This window comes from Lepisosteus platostomus, chromosome 10 (assembly GCF_059453375.1).
Source record: "Lepisosteus platostomus isolate fLepPlt1 chromosome 10, fLepPlt1.hap1, whole genome shotgun sequence".
Taxonomy (NCBI): Eukaryota; Metazoa; Chordata; class Actinopteri; order Semionotiformes; family Lepisosteidae; genus Lepisosteus; species Lepisosteus platostomus.
Window position 1 is genome coordinate 37,249,067 of NC_142620.1, and position 26,362 is coordinate 37,275,428.

A 26,362-nucleotide genomic window follows, 5' to 3' on the forward strand; every position below is an offset into this window, starting at 1 on the left:
AATCTATTGGATTTTTGAAACTTTTTTAACTAATAAAAAAATGAAAAGTGGGGCGTGCAAAATTATTCGGCCCCCTTGCGTTAATACTTTGTAGAGCCACCTTTTGCTGCGATTACAGCTGCAAGTCGCTTGGGGTATGTCTCTATCAGTTTTGCACATCGAGAGACTGAAATTCTTGCCCATTCTTCCTTGCAAAACAGCTCGAGCTCAGTGAGGTTGGATGGAGAGCGTTTGTGAACAGCAGTTTTCAGCTCTTTCCACAGATTCTCGATTGGATTCAGGTCTGGACTTTGACTTGGCCATTCAAACACCTGGATACGTTTATTTGTGAACCATTCCTTTGTAGATTTTGCTGTATGTTTGGGATCATTGTCTTGTTGGAAGATAAATCTCCGTCCCAGTTTCAGGTCTTTTGCAGACTCCAACAGGTTTTCATCCAGAATGGTCCTGTATTTGGCTGCATCCATCTTCCCCTCAATTTTAACCATCTTCCCTGTCCCTGCTGAAGAAAAGCAGGCCCAAACCATGATGCTGCCACCACCATGTTTGACAGTGGGGATGGTGTGTTGAGGGTGATGAGCTGTGTTGCTTTTACGCCAAACATATCGTTTTGCATTGTGGCCAAAAAGTTCGATTTTGGTTTCATCTGACCAGAGCACCTTCTTCCACATGTTTGGGGTGTCTCCCAGGTGGCTTGTGGCAAACTTTAGACGAGACTTTTTATGGATATCTTTGAGAAATGGCTTTCTTCTTGCCATTCTTCCATAAAGGCCAGATTTGTGCAGTGTAAGACTGATTGTTGTCCTATGGACAGACTCTCCCACCTCAGCTGTAGTTCTCTGCAGTTCATCCAGAGTGATCATGGGCCTCTTGGCTGCATCTCTGATCAGTCTTCTCCTTGTCTGAGCTGAAAGTTTAGAGGGACGGCCAGGTCTTGGTAGATTTGCAGTGGTCTGATACTCCTTCCATTTCAAGATGATCGCTTGCACAGTGCTCCTTGGGATGTTTGAAGCTTGGGAAATCTTTTTGTATCCAAATCCGGCTTTAAACTTCTCCACAACAGTATTACGGACCTGCCTGGTGTGTTCCTTGGTCTTCATGATGCTCTCTGCACTTTCAACAGAACCTTGAGACTATCACAGAGCAGGTGCATTTATACAGAGACTTAATTACACACAGATGGATTCTATTTATCACCATCAGTCATTAAGGACAACATTGGATCATTCAGAGATCCTCGCTGAACTTCTGGAGTGAGTTTGCTGCACTGAAAGTAAAGGGGCCGAATAATTTTGCACGCCCCACTTTTCATTTTTTTATTAGTTAAAAAAGTTTCAAAAATCCAATAGATTTCGTTCCACTTCACAATTGTGTCCCACTTGTTGGTGATTCTTCACATAAAATAAAAAAAATTATATCTTTATGTTTGAAGCCTGAAATGTGGCAAAAGGTTGAAAAGTTCAAGGGGGCCGAATACTTTCGCAAGGCACTGTATATAGTGCTTTGAGTACAGTGTCCAGAAAAGCACTATATACAGTAAGTATAAGGAATTGTCTCTCCCTGCAGGTGTACCAAGTGTAAACCACTGGGAGGAGACCCCAGGGGTTCACCCAGCATTCACTGGAGGGATTATATCTCTCAGTGGCCTTTGGAACACCTGAGAATCCCCCAGAAGGAGCTGGAGACATCTTCTGGGGAAAGAGATGCCGGATCCACTCTGTTCAGTCTATTACCATCAAGACCCTCACCAGGAATACGTGGTTAGAAAATGATGATGAAAAAAAGAATAGAATATTTGCAAACTGTCATCTTTATTTCTTTTGAATTTGAATAAATTTATAATATGTTCACATTACAAAGGAAAAGAAACAAAGCTTTAGGAAATCATGAGGTTTTCTAGAGATATTTTTAAATTCATTTACTGAAACGTCATGTCAGGAATAAGATTGCATTAGCAAATGCAAGGCTTTTTAGATCTTTTAAACTTACCATTAAAGAAGTTCAGGTGGGTAGTGCATCAGTATGCGTAGGCTGCAAAGGAACAAGTAATAGGTTTATTCCATGCTGAAAAAAATAAGAAAGAAAACACAACGTTTCGACCGTGGAGCCTTCTTCAAGTGAAGGCTACTTCACCTAAAGAGGCTCCACGGCCGAAATGTTGTGTTTTCTTTCTTCTTTTTTTCAGCATGGAATAAACCTATTACTTGTACCATTAAAGAATATTAAATCTACACATACAATACCTAAGTAAAGGTAAATTGTAATTGAAGACAAAGTTAAAAGCTTCAAATAACGATGCATATAATAATATTTAAAGAAGGGAAAAAAAGTTTTAAACCAATTATCCCATCATTATTTCAACAAATACTATTGTAGCTAAAGCCATGACTCAGATTAAGAAGTCCCTTACAATGCAATCTGTCTTCAATGTGTTATTTAAAATAGTAAATTTTTGGTTTGTTTAGTTGTGTGAAAGTGTTATTATACCTAAGGAAAGCATTTTAGTCATCTGGAACATTTCTTAAATAATGCCATTTTGCAAATGTGTTTATTTCAGCTTTCTGCAAGACAAGAGAGGCCTTTATGCAACATAAAACAGGAAACATGAAACACTCCTGCTTTCATCATAACCTGCCAGAGTACATTATTACAAGGCTTATTGGTTCTCTGATTTTCATTTAATGCTTCTCTGTGATGCACCATTGCTTTTCCTAAATTATCTCATTTTGTTTTATTATACTTCCATTGTGTCTTTCTAATGTTGTGCACTCTTTATGGCAGTCCAATAAATTGCCTCTGATTTTATTTAAAGCCTTTTGGCCATGTCACTACAGTGAAAGGGTTATTACTTGAAATGTCTGCATGCACATTACAAATGAGAACACAAGTGTCTTCTTAGAAGTGAAATAAACAAGGGTGTCCATGAAGTGTGATGCTGTTCAAGTAGCACTTTGATCAATCAAATGTATAAATCAGCTTTCTTAAGAAAGGAGAAAACCAATAACTACAGCCTTCCTAAGATAAATTGGCAGTGACTTATGCTGACTTCAGTCCACGTTTAATGAGACACTTTTCCATTTCCTAAGGGCTGCTTTCATTGTTTGAAAACCATATTGTGACAGACATTGCTGACATTGTGATTAGACATTGTTTCTAATCACAATCACATTATTTCACAGTCAACTATATATGCAGTGAATGTACTTTAATAAAAAGAAATATATGCAATTACCAATATCATATTTAATATTATTTTGGAATATTTTTAATGGAAAAACATGAATAGCTCCAAATAAAAAAAAAATCCCGGCAGGAGACAATGAGGATTTAAAGCTTAAGTGTTTTCAAAATGAGGCCTAACTTTAGTTTCTGCATGATAACTTATCTAGTAATAGCAAGATCTACAGACACCCCATCAAGAGTGCATTAATGTACTGGATAAAAATTTTAGAAAATGGACTATGTTATATATAATATATTAATTTGTATAACTCTTAATTTAATTGGATTTATAAAAATATTTTTAATGTTTTCTGAAATGCTTAAATATTTTTATAATTCTTTAAAATATTGATTTCAAGCTGTAAAACCTCTTAGAGCTTCTGCAAATAATCTGCACTAACATGAGCAAATAATGTATGTGAATAGTGTACTGTAGCTTGTATATTTTTTGTGTACCTGAGTTTATCATAAATCATCTGCATATAACCTGCTGCATTCTATTTAATTCCTAAATTAACTGAAGGAACAATAAATATGCTGATAAGCATTAAATTACAACATACTGTAGTTTTGAAGATAACTTATCATTTTAATACAATCATTTGAAACATCAAATGGCATAACTGCAGGAGGCACATTGAGGGAGATGCCAGGATAAGCATAGGCCCAAAAATTTAGGCTGCAAAATCCAGTTTGCCTTGTAGTGAAGCAATTATTTTGTGCAGCAACCTACAGTATGTCAATTAAATAGTTATGCAAATTATTCAATGAGCTCAGTTTTAGAGTTGCAAATACGGTAATAAGAATCACAATGAACATTAGGCTATTTGGTAGCCAATGTTACAGCCCAGAGGTGGGGAGCAAACCAGTAAAACAGTGCAACAATTAAAATTAACTAAAAAAAACAGAGAAGGGGCAGCAATAGTTATCAAGAAAAAAAAGCAATGAAATGCAAAGTTTATTTACTTGGAGTCTACACAACAGAGGAAAATGAGCATGAAAGAGACCTCTTTCAAGATGCCTCTGACACATATATTTAGCTTATGTTAGGGACAAAAATGTATATATCTTATGGTAGATTATGTTTTATTATGTTTATTTTATTATTATATTTATAATGTCTTACAGTATCTTATGCTTATGCTTAGGAAGCTTTAGCTTATATTGTCAGTGTTACCAAGAAGAATGTGACACAGGTGTCAGGTCCTCTGACAGTGAACAATAGCAGGAGTGGCAATGTAGTACAAGACTGCATTGGGAACAAGGCACAGCTGTCATCAACATCACTGGTGACACCACTGAAAAGGCTAGTGCAATGCATAATCTATGTAGAATAACTAATGTTCAATGTGGTCTGAATATCTTAAATCTAATGCAAAGAAACAGCTCTGGTTCCTCACTATTTTTCATTTCTAGGGGATATGTGAAAAAACAATTAACTAAGGCAGTAATAATGACACCTTGCTGGGTTGTTAAATATGTGCTATAGAACAAATATATATTTATAGAGTTTAGAAATAAAATACAATGATGACCACCTCAGTTGTTTTGTGCAAAGTGTCTTGATAATTTTCTGGGGTAGGTATCCTGAATTTCCTGCAAAAGGAAGCAGACAGAAAGGTCAGTGAAATCATGGTCTGGAGAGGTGCTCTGACATGTTCCCTGAAATGGTCAGGAAGTCTTCTTTATGCCATTTTCTGTAAGAGATGCAGCAAATGAAATGTCTCGGTACACACAATATTCTCCATGTAATTTTGAAATAGCCCATGGGTCCGTGTATATGTGTGATATTGCATATATATTTTCAGGTAATGCACTGGCTTCTGTTACAGGAGAAGGTGCCTGGTGTGTATGGAAGCTGTGGGTGCATAAGGGAACTGTGGACAAGAAGGTTTGGCAGATTTGTTGTTCAACACTATGAGATGGTAGAGGGTTGGGGAAAATGTTTCCAGTTGACAACTTCCAGCTCTATTCAATACATTGTGCAATACATTTATATTTATATTTATATTTATATTTATATTTATATTTATATTTATATTGTGCAATGCGACTTTTTTGTGTACTGTTCTGTTCTTTGTGTTTTCTGTACTGTGAGAAACTCTTCGTAGTGTACTTCTCACTGTACTGATTGTATTGTATGTATGGTATTATTATTATTGTATCATTCGTTACACTGTTGCTGTGTTGTCTGTGTTAAGCTGCTGTTGCACTGGAATTTCCCTCACGGGATCAATAAAGATCAGTCTTTCATCTATCTATTCCTTAAATTATGGTAAAGATCAGTCTTTCATCTATCTATTCCTTAAATTATGGTAACAATAATTAGAAACAAATTAAGGATCTTGTTATGTTAGAATTGTACTTTTAATTAGTAAGACCTCATTTAGAAAAAAAACCTAGAGCTTTGTTCACTGTATTATATCTGGAATCAGTTCACTTTTCTACACTGACATAATCATTTAATGTAATATTCAACTAAAATTTAATTCCAAGCACAATATGTCTCATGTTTTATTAATGAAGGAAGGTGTCATCAGTATTACTCCTACTGATGCACACAGAGCAGAGCATGTAGTCTGCAATAGAGAGATCTGAGATATATATTGAGATAAATATTCTGTAGAGGGAAAACAAGATTTCATAGACAAGTGATAACATCAACCCTAAAAAACAAGGCTGTGAAAACAATTTTAATTTTAAAGAATTATAATAACATACTTTGTATCACACATATAACTGAATTTTGATAATAATAATAATAATAATAATAATAATAATAATAATAATAATAATAATAATAATAATAATAATAATGCATGGGTTATACTTTAAACAGGTGGATAAAAAGAGATAGTTCATGAATATTTAAATAGGAAATATTTAAACAATCTGTTTATTGTCTATTTTAATGTTTTATTTTTACAGTACTGATATATATGCATCAAGATACCTTAAGATGACATTCCCATTGCTTAAATACATGATGAATATCTTTACTTATACAGCATTTTACAAGATGTTACCTTGGTAACTACACAGAGCTAATTATACTCCATTGACACCAGATAAACAACGAATTATGCTGTATCTCTGTGTTTTTTTTTTTAAAAGATTGAAACAATTTAGCAAATTGCTTAGAGAAAAATATGTACAAATTAACCCTTTGAATTAATTGAATACTTAAAACTTTCACTCTCTCAGAGTCTTGCTTGTCTTTCCCTCCTTGTTATATTTTTCCCCCTACAGTGTTCATCCTGCCATCTCTCTCTCTCTCTTTACCTTCAGTCCCTCTTTTACCCTTCTGCTTGTGACTTGTAACTGTGACTAACGTGTTAAACAGAAAATACCACGCTCCATCAGATGAAGATATATACCTCGCAGCTGTAATCACCTCAGTAGGTGACCTGTGTCATTTTTAACATTATTTTCACAGTTACATTACACAGTCAATATTGAGTTGACACAGAATTAAAAAATATATATTTAAAGGATGCACAAATGAGCAATATCATCTATCTATAAAGAAATTAAAAGAGTAAAGATAAAGAATGTTTATCTTTATTAGGCTCTACTGAATTCAGTTCTCGGAACACAAATGTAAACAGATTTCTACACATTATACAGTTGCATTATCACAACTAAACCTGATCCCATCAGATCTGAGAAACTCAACAATACTAGGCCTGGTCAATACTGCAGTGAATTAAGGTCAAAGAGTGACTTAAATTTGCAAAAGTTAGTGGAACTGGATTTGGATCAGCTTTTGGCATTGTACATCCGGACATTGGTCATACAGAGCTTTTACTAAAGTTCTGCATGAGAGACTAAAAAGCATTGCTCATAACTATGGCTTAAAAATTGCTGGAAAGCAGCAGTCTGTCACAGATCCATGCCAACAGACAGATGTGGAAAGTATGTTTGGCTCTTCGGGCTTTTAAGGTTGAATGGGTACAAAAACTTGCTTTAGGCTTAGATACTGTGCTTTGCAAAACAAAGTTTTACATCTCATTGAATTGCAAAATGTCCCTTTTGGAAAAAAATTGAGTTCTAGCCAGTTGCCTCAAAATACTAGTTGGGGTATAATGCATCTGTGCCCCAACACTGTAAGAACTGTCATTTTGTAATAGTTTAAGTCTGACTTAAATGGTATAGGAGAATTTCTAATACCTGATGTTGTGAAAGTGATCTGCTGAAACAGTTGAGTACAATTAACTTAGAACATAAGTCATTTATGTCATTTCCAGCATGGCATTGGATCCCTTTTTAAAGCCCTTAACATTAGTTCTAAATAATCACTCGGTGTAAGATAAAAATGTAAGTACAGTTGAAAACAATATACTGTTAGTGCATGCAGCAATTTTTTCATTACACATTATGGACATGCATTTCTCTTTCATCATTACACAAGCCCCTTTATTATTAGCTCACTTGTGATTTGTTACTTTTCCACTGAATAGCCTTTCAGTTCATATTAATAGACATTCTGATAAACAATCTAACAGCCTCAAAAAAGTCGGAACTGAAGAATTGCAGGACAGTTATTCTGTTCATGAAGCTCCCGTTTTTAGACACAGGCAAATATCTGGAACTATCATTAAAATCTCTCATCCAGTCTAAAGCATTTTACATACTGTACTGTATATTACTTCTGTGGTGACCTCATTAAAGACTGAGTACATTCAAACCACAAGTTCAAATGTAAATTAAATATTTTAATAATATTCAACAGAATATCCAATGTTCAACAGAATAATCTGCAATATACTAAGACAACTTAAGAGTCTACTTTCACCAGTTCTGACAAGTAATTAATGACCAATAACTGTAACTTGATCAAATGTATGAAAAATACACTGATGAAAAATAAAAATAAACAGGGGTTAACTTTTATGAGGTTGCTTTCTTCACTCATGTTCATCTGTAGATGTAAAACTAGGCATTTGAATATGCTATAAAGCTCAAAGATCAAAACATATTAACTTTAATGCATGTTAAATATACATGAAAAATAAGTCATAAATAAGTCTAATGGAATCCGTTTTTACACAAAGTTCATACCCAAACCCTTCAGATTTTTAAAGGTTGATTCTGGTCTAATTTAGCATCTTAAACCACCTATTTTTAAAGTATTTAATTTTTTATAAAGTTTTTTTGCTCATCATGTCACAAAACTTCATTTGGGATTCTGACAACTGGGGCAAATAATGAAACCAATTAGACCATCAACACATTACTGGAAGACATGTAGTGAGTGAAACACAAGACATAGTATGTCCTAGGCTGAAACATGAAATTCAGTTGAAGTGAAGGATTCAGTACATATTTACATCAATGCTTAGTAAACTGAGCCTGAATGAGGTATACTTGAAAAAGACATTCATAGTCAGTTTTAAATATGAACAAATTGATTTTTAAGTGATCATCCTATAGTACTATACACATTCTTACACAGCCTGGCTGCTTTTTGCTTCATTGTGTTGCCCAATTTTACAAGATGTTCAAGAAGGGATGCAAATTGGGCTAATCAGGCAGTTTGTCTTGTTATAACTGTGGAAATATAAAGTGTTTAAACCAGGATAGTTGTAGACAGCCTGCAAGCAATTGGAGATGAGTCATGATCTATCAGTTTTAGTAAGAATCATAGCAGAGGATTAATGGCGATTAAAAGTCACAGCAGTAAATATTGGTAGTGTTAGCGGGTTGTTTGAAAGACATTAGCATTCTGAATGTTTGTGGTCTACAAGTTAAAATGTACCTGTAGATGAACGGCTTCGGAAGCTTCTTGAGTAATACATTCAGTAATAATCCCATTCACAGTTCAAAGCTTCTCTGCACTGCATTTTTAGCTGGCTTTATAAAATATCCATTTATTACCATCACATATAGTTTAGAGTACAGTAGAATATGAAGATAAAAAAACCATACACAAATTACACGAATACAAAAAAGATCAAAACACTTTGACAAGTAAAAATCAAAATAGCTGTAGAGTAAAGATTAACAAAATCATCTAATTAAATAACTTTATTATACTGATGGCAGATAAGTTTACAAAAGCAAAGCTGTTCTTTCTTAGACCTGAGTTATTTTCTCTTCAGCAAGGTGTACAATATTTTGTACATATAACCAAATTATTTAGCATTTACTTAAAAAGCTAACATTTAACATTTGCTTGTGCATTTAATTTAGGGAAAAAATATTTTTATGGCTACCTGAGTACTTAGTACAATTGCTTAGATTATTTAAAAAAAAAAAACATTCAATCTAAAATATGTGATAAATCACTGAAATGCTTATCTTTTCCAAGCCTCTTTCCAGTCTACAACGGTGTAATAAAGACTCACAGGGAGCCATCAGCAGAGAAAAAAATATTTTATTTAAATAAAAGTTTGATTGCTGTGACCATGTGATCTGTGTTCAGTGCACCATGACATTAGGGATGCCAGCTTTCCTTTCTCTCCTATTTATGTAGTGCAAAGAGCTTTATACAAATTTGACTGAAACTACTAGAAATTGACATCAGTAAATCAGGTGGACACCCTAATACATCTGTAAATTATATCAGACTAAATCACAGAGAGCAGCTCTTATTTATCCATTCAGAGGTTTATTACCCTGGATGTCTTACAGATGCAGCCATTCAAAGTGCGCGGTAAAGACACCGCAGTACAGATAGCGCAGGTAAGATGACACGCGATACCGCGGTACGTGATTGGTTGACCGACAGGGGCACTCGTGGTCCGTTGGTCTGTCGTAGAAAGACTTACTGTACTGTAAACGTCTTTACTGTGCCCGTTGTAGATATTGAATTTTACCACTGAAGGGAAATCTTAGTAGCTGAGCATAAAAAGAATAGGAGCATACTGTAACGCGTGTGAAGGCCATAAACGATATTAATTTTGGAACGTAAACATACAGTATATGGCTGGTCTTGGTCCTTTAAAGAAAAAAATACGCACCAGTATTCCATTTCTCCCTAAACATTGTAAGCTTCGAAGTCTTTAACTAACGTGATACCGGAGTCAACAAGCATACTTTTAGAATTTGATTAAAAGGGAATATAATATGGAATCGCGTATCTAAAGAATTTAATAACGGTATGATTATATCCGTGTACTGCGGCAGGACTGTGTAAGGCTGTTTCGCCTGCCTGATCATGCGAGCTGTCTTGTTGCCTACTGGTCTAGGTGCGTGACTACCAGCTGGCAGGTTGTGTGTTCGAATCCAGCTGGTGCTGGACTTTTCATTTTTATTTATTTATTTTTTAATCGCGTAACATAAACATATTACCGTATGCAAACTGTACTGTATACAGTATGTATATGTATATTTAATGTCTTAACTGTGCCCGTTTAATTGAATTTAAAAAAAATATTTAACACGAACATTAAGCTGTTTACATGTTCCGCCTGAGAACAGTCACCCGTTGCTACCCAACGCAGAATGGTGATTGGCTGACACCATCTGACACCCCTCTGATTGGAGAAAAAAGACGTGCTGGTGTGCTATACCAGGAAGAGGATTTCTTTCAATTCTAAACGTGTATTTTAAAAGTTTAAGAAGTAAAAACCTTACAGCGTACACAGATTTCTAAACTGATCAGGATCGTTATCTTTGTCTCATGCATAATAATGTTCACCGCTCTGTCCAGCAAATTAATAATAAACTTTATTTTATATAGCTTTTTAAACGAATAAGTAATTAGATTGCTCATAAACCTAATCACTTGCTTTTTCTTTTTATTTATGCTCAGATTTCAACTATAGATCGTATTATTAATAACCATAATAACAACCAACCAACAAAAACAACCATATAAACATAATGGTGGTGCTGGACCTTCCAGTTTTATTTATTTATTTTTTAATCGCGTAACATAAACATATTACCGTATGCAAACTGTACTGTATACAATATGTATATGTATATTTAATGTCTTAACTGTGCCCGTTTAAGTATTGAATATTCATATCTAATTTTACCACTGAAGGGAAATCTTAACATAAACATACAGTATATGGCTGGTCTCGGTACTTTAAAGAAAAAAATACGCACCAGTATTCCATTTCTCCCTAAACATTGTAAGCTTCGAATGAAACCACTAAATAAAGACATAAATATAAAATCTTAAGATTTGTTTTATTTAATGTTGGTAGCAGGATGAACTGTCAGAGTGTATATTTTGTTGCAAAGTTGCTACAAGATGTTAACAGTGAAAAAGGTATTTAGAAATGAGTTATTTCAAGATGAAAAAGAAAATTTTTCACTTTGAAAATCCATGGAAGTTTATTTATCTGGCCAGATACAAAGTTTTGCACTGAATAATTAAACCAAGCTGCTTTCCTTATTTTAATTATCGTAATGACTCAGCATTCAATTTCCACAAATTAAGCATTTCAATTTCTAAGTTGTTGAAGAGCATTTGTTGTGTTTTAATTTATAAGGCATATTATTTTATTTATATACTTTATACAAATGTTATATTCCTCCCTATATTGGATGTTTTCAGCTATAAAATTAGGAATTAATTACTTTTTTGTTTCACTAGTGGTGAAAGAAATATTAATAAAGATGTATCAATATTTGTTTATATTTCAGCAGAATTTAGTTACTGTGATTCCTTGTATAATGCTATTATACATTATATAATGCTATTGCTTTAGCATTATTTCACAAATTATAATGTAAATGGAGAATGATTAAAATGTTCTTATTATTAAGATTAACAAATGTTCATATTTATTTTTCTTTTTATGTAATAAGGATATTACAAAAAAAACATTTATACCAATATCACTAAGAAAATGTAGAACCCTGATGTTTTAATTTCTCTCTGTTTAATACATTTTAAGGCTGTTTTCTATGGATTGATATCACAAAGCCCAATTATTATTAGTCCTGTACTTATTTATTGAATATAAGTCCAAAATTAGTGCTAATTAGAGTCTGTGAAACTAATTTGTTATACTGTTACAAATCGTAAATTATTTTTTAAGAAAAAAGATGCTTTATAACACCTAAAACATATGACAAAGAAGGGAAAGCAGTATATGAGGTTTCAAAGAGAGGGAAGGGAGTGTTCTAGCTAAATAAATCAAAACTACATTCTCAACTAATCAAGTGGAAGCCATCTCAGAGCAATCCAAATTGTGGCTCTAGCAGGACCTTTGGGATCTAAGGATACAGAAACACTCCCCTCTTCAATCAGTTACAAATAGATGAATTGACTTCACTTCAATCTGCGACTTGTAGTGGCTGAGAAGTAATGGATCATTCTGTTGGGAAGGACAACCAATTTCTCTGACCTTGTCGCACCATACAGTCCTCAGATCTTCACTACACTTTTTGATCTGTGAAGCTCAGCATACAGATATGGTTGTTTGTTTTTGCCCATTGTGTTTCAGTGTAAAGGCTTTTTTAGATTGATGCATTTAGAAAATACCACAGGGTGTTCTGAAATGTTTAAATACATTATTTTTGTATGGATGAAAAATTTCAATTGCCAACCTTAATTGGCAGAATGCAACATTTAGCTCTAAGAAGACATGGGTGAGGGGATAGTTATTGAAGTTTTCTCATTGTGAATCCTGTTAAAGGTTAAAAAAGAGTTAAGAAACCCCTGTCTTTTTCAAATATATTTCTTACTATTCTAAACAAGGTTGTTCTTTACTTTCTCTGAATATATTTTCTAAAATGGTAAGTCAAATCTTGACACAAATCTGGTTGGCTCATCTCACTACAGCTAACAACATGTTTATATTGTTTCTGTATATTGTATCTTTGTATTGTTACAAATAGGGGGTCAAAAAACAGAGAAAATCATAAATAAATAAGTGGATTAATCAATAATTAAAATAATAATAATTTCCAACTTATTATAAAATATTATAAATAGAACCAGAAGACAGAATGGAAGTGACATGGGACAGTTTCCTTCTACAGAAAGGTTCGTGGACTACATACAGTGTAACTTCCATGTAATTTGAACAATATCAAAACCAATTCTATGCCTTATGCAAGAGACTGTAGTTTTATATTTGTGGAGATTCTGATTTCCTATTTGTGGTATCTACCAGAATAAAATAAATCTTCTTTGCCTAGTGATTCATTCTTTGGTTAGTGATTATTCTAAATAGGGAAATATGGTATGTTTCCATTTGTTTAAGATTCATTTTGGTTTTGATCCTGGGTCCTTTGTTTCTCAAAACACAGGCTTTCTCTTTTTCTTTTCTGCTGTATAAACACCCGAGTTTCACAGATCTGTAAATGACTGTATCTAATTGTCTGAAACATTGTGTATATTTGTAATTTATTGTATATATATTTATTTTGCCACCTATTCGTTACCTAGCAATCAGGGCGTGAGACAAAGAAAATGTATAATTATCTTGCATAGCAAGCTGGTGTCATAGCCTGACATTGATTTGATTAAAATTTCCTATTTATAATTTAATCTCCCTTTATTCAGTTATTTTCAATTATTCACATCTTTATTCAATTATTCACTTCTCCTAACTCATTACAGTATTGTGCAAAGACATGACATAAAGACTGAGAAACACTGTTTTACAATGCGGTAAGTACTCTTATAGTCTCCTAATTTCCCCATGTCTTGTTTTTTCTAGGTTGTTAAAAAGAAATCCTAAGCTTTTTTATTTTTTTTCTTATCATAGAACAATTGAATATAGTGCAATATTATCATTATAAGCTTATATTATCATAAAAATTACACAACAAGCTTTTTACGTCTTAACCACACTAATTAGGATCAGGTTAAATCACATGTACAGTATATACAGCTCTACTCAAACATGATTGACGTGTGAGTGTGTTGTTCTATAGGATCCAAGGCTTTTGCAAGTTTTTTCACAACAGACATGTTGTGTACTGATGTTGTTGAATATAAATATTGTTTTTGTATATATAGTTATGACAAATCTTATAAAACTGACTGTCGAATCTTTCTTATGTTTTAGAGAAGAAAGGGAGAGATCAGATATACTGTATAACAGGAATAGGTTGGTTGAGTGAAACAAAAGCTTTCAAATTTTTCAAATAATCTGATGCAGGCCTGCACTACTCTTTAAAACTGCTGTAGGCATCCTCTCACGAGGCACCAGTAAATGTAGGGGTTTTGTGCTTAACTGGCACAATTATTAATTGAAGCAGTAAGTCACAGAATGATTATTTGATGGCTATTAGAATCAACCTTGCAGGATAACTCAAACAACGCACACACACGGATACTAATACACGAGAAAACATTTATTAATACATCAAATGTGCATATAAACATAACAGATCTTATAGTGAGGGTTAGCAGAATACAAAAGGTATATATTCAATCACGAAGAGTTACAAATACCAAGAGGGACATCCATTTAGTATATCATTCATTTAGACCGTTTCGTAAATGAACTAAATTTATATCAACTCAGGTTGAGGTAACAATTGAATTCTCGAGCTGTAATGCAGAATGTTGAATACTCATCCAATCTGTGTGGATTCAGATCTCCCGCAGACACAAACAGGCAGGGGCAGGCTTGTTGCTGTGTCCAGTCGGTGCTCTCTGCTAGGCAGTGCTGTTGCGGCTTGCGATGTGGTGAGAGAGATTCCTGCTGCAATGCTCTAGCAGTGGAAGTGACTGCGGGTCCAAACAGGTTACACTGTTTAGACAGGAAGAAGACCGGTTCATTCCTGAAGAAGTGCTAGTCCTGAATACTGGTATTCGGCTGTCCACAGTTCCGACCGTAGTTCACTTGTTGATCAGGTGAGCGTTCACGGTGGGTTCACGAGGGCTAACCTCGGGTGGATCCTTTGGTTATGCGCTGGTGACCTCCGTTCTCTGCTCTTAGATCAAAGGAAAGTCCTGCACTTGGACACACTGTTCGTTACATGGTTCTCCGAGCTGAGTCAGAGAATTTCCAGGAGGAGCTCTGAATCGAGAACGTCCAGGAGGTGCCCAGTTTTACCTGGAGTTTCATTGGTTGAAAGTTTCATGGGCATTCAAGACCCACGTGGGGTTAACCTGCCCTACCAGTTCCTGATTGGCTGAGGATGAGTAACAATGCACTCTGACCTTAGAGTTGTAAACAACTTTGAATAAGACTCTCCCTTGGAATCTCAGACATGAAGGCGCCAGAGATGAACATTTGTTAGGATGGTTGATGTGTCTCAGCCTTGGGAGTTGTTCCTTATCAGGACACTCTATCAGCTAGAAAAACACTTAAATTGTGAACCAAATGGAATGGCCTTTCTGTATCAAGCACCCCTGAGATGAAGGAGAGAGGGACTGGCAAGGGAGCAGCACTTAATTCCTGTATTTTTAATAAGCCTTACCGCTACACTGCCAACTGGTGCCTTCAATCCATAATGTACCGCAGCTGTGTGCAGCTGTCACACAGATCTTATTTTATTAATAAAAACATTTGAAGAATGTTTTTCTCTAAATCTCAGAAATTATAATGTAATGTTAACAGATCTAACAGATCTAACAGATGTTAGAATGAAGCTCTGAAACTATTCTGAGTTAATTCACCCAGTTTCACCATTTCTTTTGTTCTTTGTCACCAAATTTGAACATCAGGAAAACAGAATCTCAGTGTTATTTATGTAGGAGTTTTGAGCTTTTCATTGCCACCCTCACCATCCTTATCTTTGTGCATGGTGACAAGATGGGCTTACGTCCTCTTCCTGGCAAATTAACCACTCTTCCATTGGTATTGAATTTTTTAATTATTGCTCTGACAGTCATAATTGGTATTTTTAAGGTATTACTTATTTTTATTTGTAACCATTATTTGCATTGTGAAGATCAACAATGGTTTGCCTCATTTCTGTTCTTATTTCTTTGACATTCCCCATGCTGATGGATGCCAAAAGGTTTTTCTGTGCATGTTTCATCATTGTTATACCGTAGGGAAACAGGAAGTCACTAAAGTACACACATTAGTTCCTTAAGACAAAATGTAGTTTATTTTATTACAACTTTTTTTTCTTCATATTTATCTAGGGGTACCAATAATAATAAGTGACTCCACTGTAAACGACTGAGTCAGGAGATCCCGGAGGGAGAAGTTTTAACAAAAATCTGAGTATCATTTGCATACCAGTGAAGCTGGAGACATTTGCATATATTCTCACCGAGAGCAAGCATATGAATAATACAAAGTAATGGGCCAATGACTACACCCTGTGACACACCGTAATTGACAGGGGCCATGGGAGATTTATTTGGACCAAGGGAAACAAAATGCAGCCTGTCAGTCAGATATGAACAGAGCCAATTAAAGACCATACCATTGTAGAGGTTTTGATGGGTTTACTGAGACAATTATTAATTGTAGCAGTAATCACGAGGTTGTTCGTTGGGGCTTTTAGAAAATCAATCGTCAGAACAACTAACAACGCACACACACGGGTTCAATACACGGGATACATTTATTAATATAACTGTGCACCAAACATATACTAGTCTGCCTGGATACGAGCGGCAGACCTTACGGTGAGGGTTATCAATATACAAGGTATATAATCTCGAAGAGATGCAAACACAAAGAGATACACAACAGAGAATATATGTCAATATATCGTTCGGTTACCAAATCGCTAATCAGTGTTATTACCCACTGTTACTCTAAACTCGGAAGTAAATACATTACTCATGAATTAAATTGATAACAACTTGTGTTGAGGTACAATTGAATTCTCGAGACGCAATGTAGAACATGGGGTTTACTTATCCATTGTGTTTGGATTTGGAATTTCCCGGCACGAACACCAAACCAGCTGACAGGCTCTGTTGCAGCCTCTGTTGCAGCGGTTGTCCAATGGGCGTTGTGACGGCGTCCTCTGGCTACCGGCCAACCAGTCGAGGTGCAGCTCGGAGTAGGACGGGCGGAGGAATCTAACTGCGGCGCGCAGGGCAGTCGTTGCTCCGAGGGGATCTACCAGCAGTCCGGCTGGCTAGTAGAAAGTCTCTATGCACAGAGTGTGACCGCGAGTCCTCACAAGTCACTCTTTTGCCTGGGAAGAAACTGGTTCGTTCCCGGTCCAGCGCTGCTTCTGAATAAGCTATTCAGGTTGTCGACGAGGGTCCAACTGTAGGCTGCCGTTGATCAAGCGGAGCATTCACGTTGGTAGAATTCTGAGTACGTACGGGATCCTCGGCCTCGCGCTTTGAACAAAGTCCAAGTCCTTTTGCAGACAACAGCAGTTGTCACGTGATTGTCTCTGAGGATGCGCGAAAATGGCCAAGGAGAGCCCAGAACTGAGCTTGCGCTCCCTTTTTGATCAAGACCCAGATGTGTGCTGATTGGTTGAGAGTTTGGCGGGCATTGGAGACCCACGTGGTATTACCACGCCCTGCCAGTCCCTGATTGGTTGGTCAAGGTGAGATATAAGTCACTTACTCTTGACACTTAGGAATGCAGTCCAGATGTCCATTCGGCACTCCCTAGACTGATAGGCGCCAATAGATGACCATTGATCATGATAGCCAGGCTCAGCTAATTGCATCCCCGTCTGGGAGCTTGTTTCTTATCACAAGAAAACACTCTTAAATCAGCTTGCATGAATTCTTTCTCTGTGGCTGCACCACAGAGATGGAGGGTGAGATGGGGCCTCTTTTAGGAGCATACCAACGCTTAATTCTGTCTTATTAACAAGCATTGCCGCTACATATCCCCCCTTTTTGAAGGTCACGAGGTCCTGAGGCGTTGTTGCCTTCAAAACAAAAACAGAGTTAAGTGATGTCTGTTGTACCCCGGTGGATTCTACCACCCAATATTCACATTACCTCTCGAGAATTTGTACAGGAAATAGTGTTGGAAAGAACATTGCGTATACCTGCTCTCAGTTATAAGGTACATAGAAATGAGGCATCGGGCGTCATCATTAGCCCTAGACCTTAAACTTCCGGCAGTTCACTATCAGTATCGGATAGCTCTGCAGCAGGCAGACGTTTGGGCGTGGTTACCTGATTTCGGTGATAAACCATTGCTCCCTTTGTCTCATTCAAACTACCCCGCAAGGCTTTGATACAAGAGAACAGCATCCAACACATTACCCCAGCCATGATCCAGCTACCCAGCAGCAGTGTCAAGATGACCACGTTTGCTGTTCCTAGCGCCCCAGAGGATCCACAACGACTGTGCTTGGGACCTACCAGTGTAGTTTTTAAGTTTGTGTCGTTGAGAACAAATTCGACTACCTGTACACCCTCAAGACTTACTGTCTCTTGGATTCTCTCATCCAAGTCAACGCTGTGTCCTCTGAAAGCGTCCACAATCTCGAGTTCCGTTTCATACAGTTCTGACTCCAGGTGATACAGTGCTAAATCGTTGAGATGCACTATAGCTCCTTCAGGAACTTGTAGAAAAACTGTTTGGTTGGGTAGCTGCACTTCGGTAGCTGTATCATGTCTGTCATAGGTTATTGTAACCGTTAACTGTGGTGTGCTGACCAGCCATTTCTTTCCTACCTGCTCAACCTGGGGTTCGTTAACCTCACGTTTGCTCGTCACTTTGGCTTTACACTTTTCAGTGGCAGCCCCCTTTCTGATACCACACAACCTCTGAGTTGTGTCCCTAAGGAATGGCTTACTTGGGCATACCCAGTGGATATCCTTGGTTGATATACACAGTTCCAGGTTTGGAACAAGGTACAAATTCGGATCATCCTCCTGGTAAGCTACGAGCGGTGGGGTGGTCAACTTCACATGCATGTCCCCCCTCCAGAAGCCAACGTTCAATATAGACTTGAGTCTATAGATATCCTTGCTACTCACGATGGGAAGGTTCAACAGGAAACCTATTTCCTTGGCTTCGGGGTTGACATGTATGGGAATGGCACTGCCTAGACTGTATGCAAGATGTACTTGCAATGGCTGCACCATCTCGGAAGTGGTTGACTTCAGTACTTCTTCTACTAAGGACAGTGGAACCAAGTAGGTTGGAATCTGTCCCATGGCTAGGCTAGTTACTGTGGCACTAAGCTCCCTAAGCAGATCCTGCATCAGCATTCTGACCTGTTGCACATAAGCATAGTCCCACTGTAACACGTCGACAATCCTGCCCACGGTGTGGAGGGTGTTATTTAACAGTGCTGCATGAAGGTTTACTGCTAAAATTGTGCCCTGTAAGGTTTTCCCTAGGCTTTCCAGCCGCTGCTGCTGTTGATACAGCTTGTCATAAATTTCTGGCATTTCCTTACGTAACCCAGACACCTGCCTTCTCAGGGTGGTCAGGGTGACAGTGTTAGCAGCAAACAGACCCGCTGAAAATAGCGAACCCACGGCGGAGGTCGCAGCAATCAGACCCCCCAAGAACCTTTTGGGGCGGCTGAGGCCTGTCATCTCCTCCTGGGTGACTGTTGCCTTCCTCAGCTGGCGGAGCATGTGTATAGTGTCTAGCTGGGCATGCCATACAGTATCCCCAGCACACTGCCTACCATGATAGGACACCCTACTGTTCATGTTGATGTGCTTCTGAAACACATCATGTGGGTCCAGCCGTACATACACTCGCTGAGTATATGTTCTGCAATTTGTTAACAACAATCCGGGAGCGTCCTGCAGGACTATGCCGGTAGGAGGACCGGGTTCCACAACTTCAAGGGGCTGTGTCGAGGCGATCCACAGTACTGTCAGGACCAGCCGTGGCAGTTTTAGGATTCCCATTCTGGAACACAGATGAGGCACATGGTACAGTTCCACTATATTTTTGAATATATTTTCCTAGCAGGACCTACACTACCGTACCTAACTACCTGCAACTACAAAGGGGCACCCCCCTCTTTGATCGGGTTTAGACTTTTAACCCTATTCTGTGTCCTCCGGCGCCATTTGAGATGGGCGATACAACCGGAGGTGGTTGCGATGCACCCACTTGTAGACCAGAGATTGCCTTCCCTTTTCAATCCGAATTCGATAAGCTACCGGTGATACCTTATCGACAATCTCGTGGGGTCCTGTCCAACTGGGTAAGAACTTCCGGGCCACCCCTGTGGGTTTGGCAAATTGGAAGTACAGGACCTTGTCTCCTACTTGGAGTTCCTGGTTAACTGCCTTTCGGTCATAGTATGCTTTCCTACCCTCTGCACTCCTTCCCAGATTGTTCTGGGCAAAAGCAAAGGTTGCCTGCAGATGTGCTCGCAGGTCTGACACATACTGATGGGCCGTAGCAGCCCCCGTCGTGCTCAGGTCCTCCACCCCATAGAGACAGTGTAGGGGAAGAGTCATCTTCCGACCTGTCATCATCTCAAAAGGTGGGACCCCCGTAGAGCAATGGGGCGTGGCTCGGATGGCCATCAGAACCAGGGGCAGCTTAATGTCCCAGTCCCTACTGTTGGTGGAGACAAACTTTTTGAGCATACTAACCACCGTTCGGTTTGCCCTTTCTGCCTGGCCCGAGGATTGAGGGTGGTAGGAGATATGCAACTGGGCCTTGACCCCAAGCATATTCCACAGGGTTGCCATTACTGTAGCTGTGAAATGGGTTCCCCGATCCGAGTCCACGGTCAGGGGGAGTCCCCATCGACTGAACACATGGTTCACCAACAGCACTGCAGTTGTCTCTGCCGTGTCGTTGGGTGCTGGGAGGCACTCAATCCATTTTGTGAATGCACATGTAACAGTGAGGAAATATTTGTTCCCTCTGGATGACCTCACCAGCGGCCCCACCCAATCCATTTGTAGATTGGACCAGGGGAATGTCATGCCCTTTTTCTGGAGTGGTGCACGGTGCAAGGGCCGTGATGGTTGGAAATGGCTACACGTCAGGCACCCCTTTACATACGCGGCGATGTCTTGGCCCATTTGAAGCCAGAATGCCACCTGCTGGATAGTGTCGTACGTGGCCTTGATTCCCCGGTGACCCCCACAGGGTTCGTCATGAGCGTGTTGGATCATGACCCCCCGATGACAGCGGGGGACTACCCACTTTGGGACACCTTGTGCAACTGGTACACAAACCAACAACCCCTTTATAATTTTTAGGTTGTCTTTCACCTCTGCCAGCTCCTTCAGCTCCAGAGACTGGCTCAGCACCTGCTCTGAAAGAGGTTGACGCACTGGGTCAGCGATATGCTGATACATTTGCCCAATTGCTGGGTCCTGTTTCTGCATTTCCGCAAGATCGGTGTTAAAACCCTGTGACCCAAGCACTACAGATTGAGGGTCGGCTCCGACATCCTGTCTAGCCCTGCTTCGGGTGACCGCCTTGACCTCAGCCACGGTTTCTGGGGGTAGCCATTCCTGCTGGAACTGCCAGGGATCACCCTCTAAGGCGCCAGATTTGGCCAGCCGGTCGGCCTCATCATTCCCGTCTTTGTCGGGTCCCTTCACCTGGGAGTGTCCCTTCACCTTCCTCCAGTAAACCATCATTCCAGCCTCGGTCGTGAGCTTGTCACTGGCCAGGAACAACTCTTTGTTCTTTACTTCCTTGCCCCGGGCATTTTTCATGCCGTTACCCTTCCAATACGGAAGATGGGACACGAAGCTATGTCGGGCGTAGTTCGAGTCACTACAGATGACAAATTGTTTAAGGCCATTTGTCAGGGCCTGCTGGAGGGTGATCAGCACCCCAGCTACTTCCGCATACTGACTAGTCTTTGGTCCTAGCTTATAGCGGGTCGGCCCACAGGGAGTATTGTCTTGCCAGACTACACCTACCCCTGCTAGCACCTGCTGTTCGTGGCGAAAAGAGCAACCGTCAACATAGGCCATGGGTAAGCCCTGGCCCACGTTCTCATCGTAGTACCGATGATTGTTCGGTAGCTCAGCAGCGGGAATCATTTCTGGAGCTTCCATGTCAGTGTCACAGCCGTGACACACTTGGCCCAAAGCCAGGCCCTGTCCCAGGTACATTTTCTTGCTCTGTGCATAACGTACCTCTATCTCATAGCCTTGTAGGGCCATCATCCATGCCACAATCCTGCTATTTGACACCCTGCCTGCTTTCAGTCTCTGGCTATGCAGGAATGTCACAGGTTGGTGGCAGGTTTCGATGATGATCTTTTGTCCCCCTACATAACTACGGAAGTGTTCTACCGACCAGACCGTAGACAACAGGGCCTTCTCGCAGTCCAAGAACTTTTGCTCCACTGGGGTCAGGGCTCGACTGGCATACGCCACCACCCTTCGCTCTTGGTCATATTCCTGACTCAGAGCAGCCCCAAGGCAGTGCTCTGAGAACCCTGCTTCAAGGTAGAAGACCTTATTTTTGTCAGGGTAGGCCAAGCACGGCGCACTACCGAGTTTGCGCTTCAGCTCCATCACAGCCTGTTCTGGGGAAGGTCCCCACTCAAAGTGCACGTCTTTCTGCAACAGCTTGTGGAGGGGCCTTGCTATTTCAGCGTAATCCTCAATGAACTGCCGGGAATAATTACATACTCCCAGAAAGCTGCGCAGTTCAGACAGGTTAGTGGGCGACTTCATATTCTGGATAGCTTGGACTCTGCTGGACTGTGGCTGTATGCCTTGGGCTCCAACCAACAGTCCCACGTACTCCACTTGGGTCCTACACCACTGTCCCTTAGCCAGAGACAGTTTGGCCCCTGCACGGGAGAGCTGGGTCAACACATGCCTGATCTCGGCCATGTGTTCTTCCCAGGTCTGACTCCGCATCAGAATATCGTCCACATAGACCAGGTTGCCCCTGGCGGCTGCATCACTCATGGCTTTGTGCAGAAATATGTTGAACTCCGCTGGGGAGTTGGAATACCCAAAGGGGCATCGATTCCAGGTGAACTGCCTGTTTCCGAAGGAAAAGGCCAGTTTGTACTGGTCTGTCGGTTCTACCTTAAGGGTCCAGAACCCATTGGCCACATCCACTGTGGTGAAATATTTTGCTGTTGTCACCTTGGCTAACTCCTGATCTAGGTAGATCATTGGCCATCGTGACAAAGGAACCTGTTTATTCAGCTGCCGGTAGTCAATGGTCAGACGCCACTTACCATTGGGTTTCAGCACCGGCCACAGTGGGGAGTTATAAGTGGAGTTACACTCCCTTATGATCTGACGCTCTAGTAGAGCATCCAACGTCTGCTTTATGGACTCGTATGCCGTGAGGGGAATGCGATACTGCCTGACAGGTTGGGCGGGCGCCAGGGGCTCTGGGAATGCGCACTGTGTGCAAATCCGTCACCCCGCAGTCATAGGCATCCCGTGCAAACACCTCCTGGAAATCCTGGAAGATCTGACGCAGCTGCTGACGCTGGCTTTCCGTTTCCAGGGCATCTGCCTTACCAACCTGTTCCTGTACCTGCTCTAGGAACCCCGCTTTTGACGGCATGGCGGTATCCCGGGTCGCACTCTTGGCTGAGTGGTCCGTCGGAACACCTGCGTGTACTGTGTACACAACCATCTCATCCTTATCGCTAAGGTCCACTCTGCACACCTCCTGGTTGCAGAATCCCTCTATTGGCATAACTGCGATCATCCGCCGGGGGTAGGTGTAGTACACCTGCTCGTTTCCCCCCTCCCTGGCCAAGGGACCAGGGAGCTGGCCCAGTACTGGGATGGCCAGTTCGAAATCATAGAAACCATTGTCAATTACCAGTCCCATGTCAGTGCGAGCAGGGATTTTGACATCTTGTTTTGCTATGTTCTGCACCAACAGGCAGGTGGCTCGGCCATTCCGTTCCAGTCTGGGGGTACCACAGACTGCTAGGTTCAGTCTGATAAACTGAGCTGATGGTTGGAAGAAAACCATCTCAGCATCCATTCTTTGTCCCTTCTTCAGGACAAGGCGTACCGGAAACCCTGCTGTTGATGCAGGAACGATCAGGTCCGATTCATTTACAACCTGGCAGGCCTGAGGAATCGTCTGACCTGACCGAATGTTCTCGGGGTTGCCGCTTAGAGAGTGGGCATCTGGGTTCACCCGTGTCCACAGCACACTGTTTACTGTGTCCAGCTGGGCGCCCAGTCGAACCAACAGGTCTGCACCAATACAGACCGAATTGGTCAGCTGAGGTGCTACCTGGAAGTAGTGAGCAAACTTCCTTTTTCCGATGGAGATGGAAGCTACACAACTTCCTTTGCTCCAAATGGACCTATGAGGTGGGGGTGCCCACCACAGAACCTGTGACTGCGTCACCAGGGTCACCTGACGGCTTCGCGACAGGTCCTTGAACAGACCTTCACTGATTATGGACTTCTCAGAGCTGAGGCTGAGAATTACATCATCAACCTGCACTTCTGCCACCTGGACCCCTCCCACCACCATGGGGTGGTAGTCCTGGTCCCCCTGAGGTACCAGGGCGCACAGAAAGGACTCCCATTCATTACCGGACAGGGAGATCCACTCTTTTTCAGGGATGAAAAAGGGGTGTGCTTTACCTGGCGGGTCAAGCAGCTGCTCGGAGCACTGCTCCTGTAGTTGGGAGACCGTGGGAGTGCTGGCCTGGGCAGGACTTCCCTGTAGTTTTGGAAAGCAAGAAGAGACATTTATTTCTCGTCCAGAGGAACCAGGTGGAACCTCCAACTCAGCTATAGTGTTCAGTGGGCACTGTGTGGTCACAGCATAACCACTGAACCCCCCTTTTTGCTGTACGACAGGCTTAGGGTTTTTGACCTGAGCCCACAATTTTCCACGCTGGCAGTCCACCAGAGGCTCCAGCCTGTCAAGCAGGTCTTGGCCAATGAGTAGTGGCTCTGTTTTAAACCTAGAGATGTAAACAGGATGCACCACATTCATTGGCCCGAACCTAAGTGCCACCCACACTCGGTGTGTGATCCTGGCATGATCCTGGGTATAGCTGGAAATATCTATCTTACACGGTTCTACCTTAAGTCTGATGCCTTTTCCTTTCGCTACTCGTTTGAGCTCGCTGAGTAGATCGGCTGACATCAAACTAATTTCAGCCCCAGTGTCAATCAGTGCTTCTCTATCTAAGACGCTTTCAAGAGAGACCTTGATATAAATACGCCTTGCTTTGCCTTTCTGGCTGAGATTCCCTAAGAATTGTTGGAAGCCTGCCTTTCCTTTGACTTCAGGGGCGGGGTCAGCGCCCAACTCAGAGTCACAGCCTTCTTTCAGGCAGGAACCCTCCCACCCAATCAGATAGACTGAGGGAGGGGTTTGGGGTGGATCCCCGCCTCCTCCAGTGAGAAGGGGCGTGGTCCCCCTAAGCTCATTCACGCTTCCGGCATTCGGTGCGGAAGGTTTACCCTGTCCTGGTCTCTCAAGCAGGGCTTGTTCAAGCCAGGCCAGGCGGGCTGCAGTCGACTCCCTTCGTCCAGCCTTATGATAGGCTCTGCCTGAGCCCTTGCCTTCCCCGTAGCGCTCACGGCGGCTCTGACGCAAAGTGCGGTCCTGCCTGCCTATTTTGCGCCGGGGCTTATAGGGCTCAGGAACCTCAGCTCCCTCGAGCTGAGGCGAGTCGTCAACCCTGCTGGCTTTAGTGGCGAACACGGCCGTTTTAGCAGGTTTTCGCTCTGAGGAAGCAGAGACTTCAGCTCCCCAGGCTTTTTGAGCCAACCTTCTAATGTCAGCCATTTTCATCGCTTTTGCATCTGTGTGCATCACAATCATTTTCCTGACTGAGGGATGCAGATTAGCAATGAATAAACCTTTGAAATTCACGTTCTCTTCGCAACCCTCTTCATTCCGCCCTGCAAAATAAGTGCGCCTAAGCCTCTCATAATAGTCGCGAGGGGCTTCAGCTTTTTCGTGCTTAATATGGTGCGCAGCGGCCACGGCAGCTATGGGATCGATAAAAGCCGAAAATTCTTCGATCATTGCCTGACACAGCTCCTCAAAGCTATTACAGACCTCCGGTCCTTGTCTGGACATCCACTCGTGTACCGCTCGGCTAGTAGTTTTCCTTACTAACATAGCCTTTTCCTGTTCGGACGCTCCGGGCATAAACTGCAAAGTATGTCTCAGCTCATCGATGTAGGTTTCCACATTGTTCCCTGACACTGATGGGTCAAACCTTTCTACATCTTTGGCTAACTGCCTCAGGGAGTGGAGGTTAACTTTTACGGTTTCTCCGCGGGCAGGGGGACGGCCGTTATCAGGAGAAGGGGGTCTCTGCCTGAATTGCATCGCCCTTGCGTCTCGCGCAGGACTCGGCGATCTCCCCCATGCCGATCCGACCACAGACCCTGGCCGGGAGAAACCTCCTCCCGGCG

At 40.9% G+C, this 26,362-nt stretch overlaps 1 protein-coding gene across 2 annotated transcripts; it reads right to left on the minus strand.

Moving 5' to 3' along the window:
* Positions 1–16,540: 16,540 nt before the first annotated feature.
* LOC148653667 (uncharacterized) lies at positions 16,541–26,137 on the minus strand. Of its 2 annotated transcripts, XM_088648937.1 has the most exons (3): positions 26,001–26,137; positions 24,566–24,644; positions 16,541–19,904 (listed from the first exon to the last, which is right to left on the minus strand). In XM_088648937.1, the coding sequence occupies exon 3, from the start codon at positions 19,901–19,903 to the stop codon at positions 18,134–18,136; it is 1,770 nt and encodes a 589-aa protein (XP_088505063.1). In that variant the 5' UTR covers position 19,904; positions 24,566–24,644; positions 26,001–26,137; the 3' UTR covers positions 16,541–18,133. The 2 variants fall into 2 exon arrangements, with proteins under 2 accessions (XP_088505063.1, XP_088505061.1); XM_088648935.1 differs by lacking the exon at positions 26,001–26,137 and having other exon boundaries at positions 24,566–25,130.
* Positions 26,138–26,362: the final 225 nt, after the last annotated feature.

Coding starts and splice junctions, on each gene's coding strand:
- LOC148653667 (XM_088648937.1), bottom strand. CDS start 19,903: ATGGGAATCCTAAAACTGCCACGGCTGGTCCTGACAGTACTGTGGATC.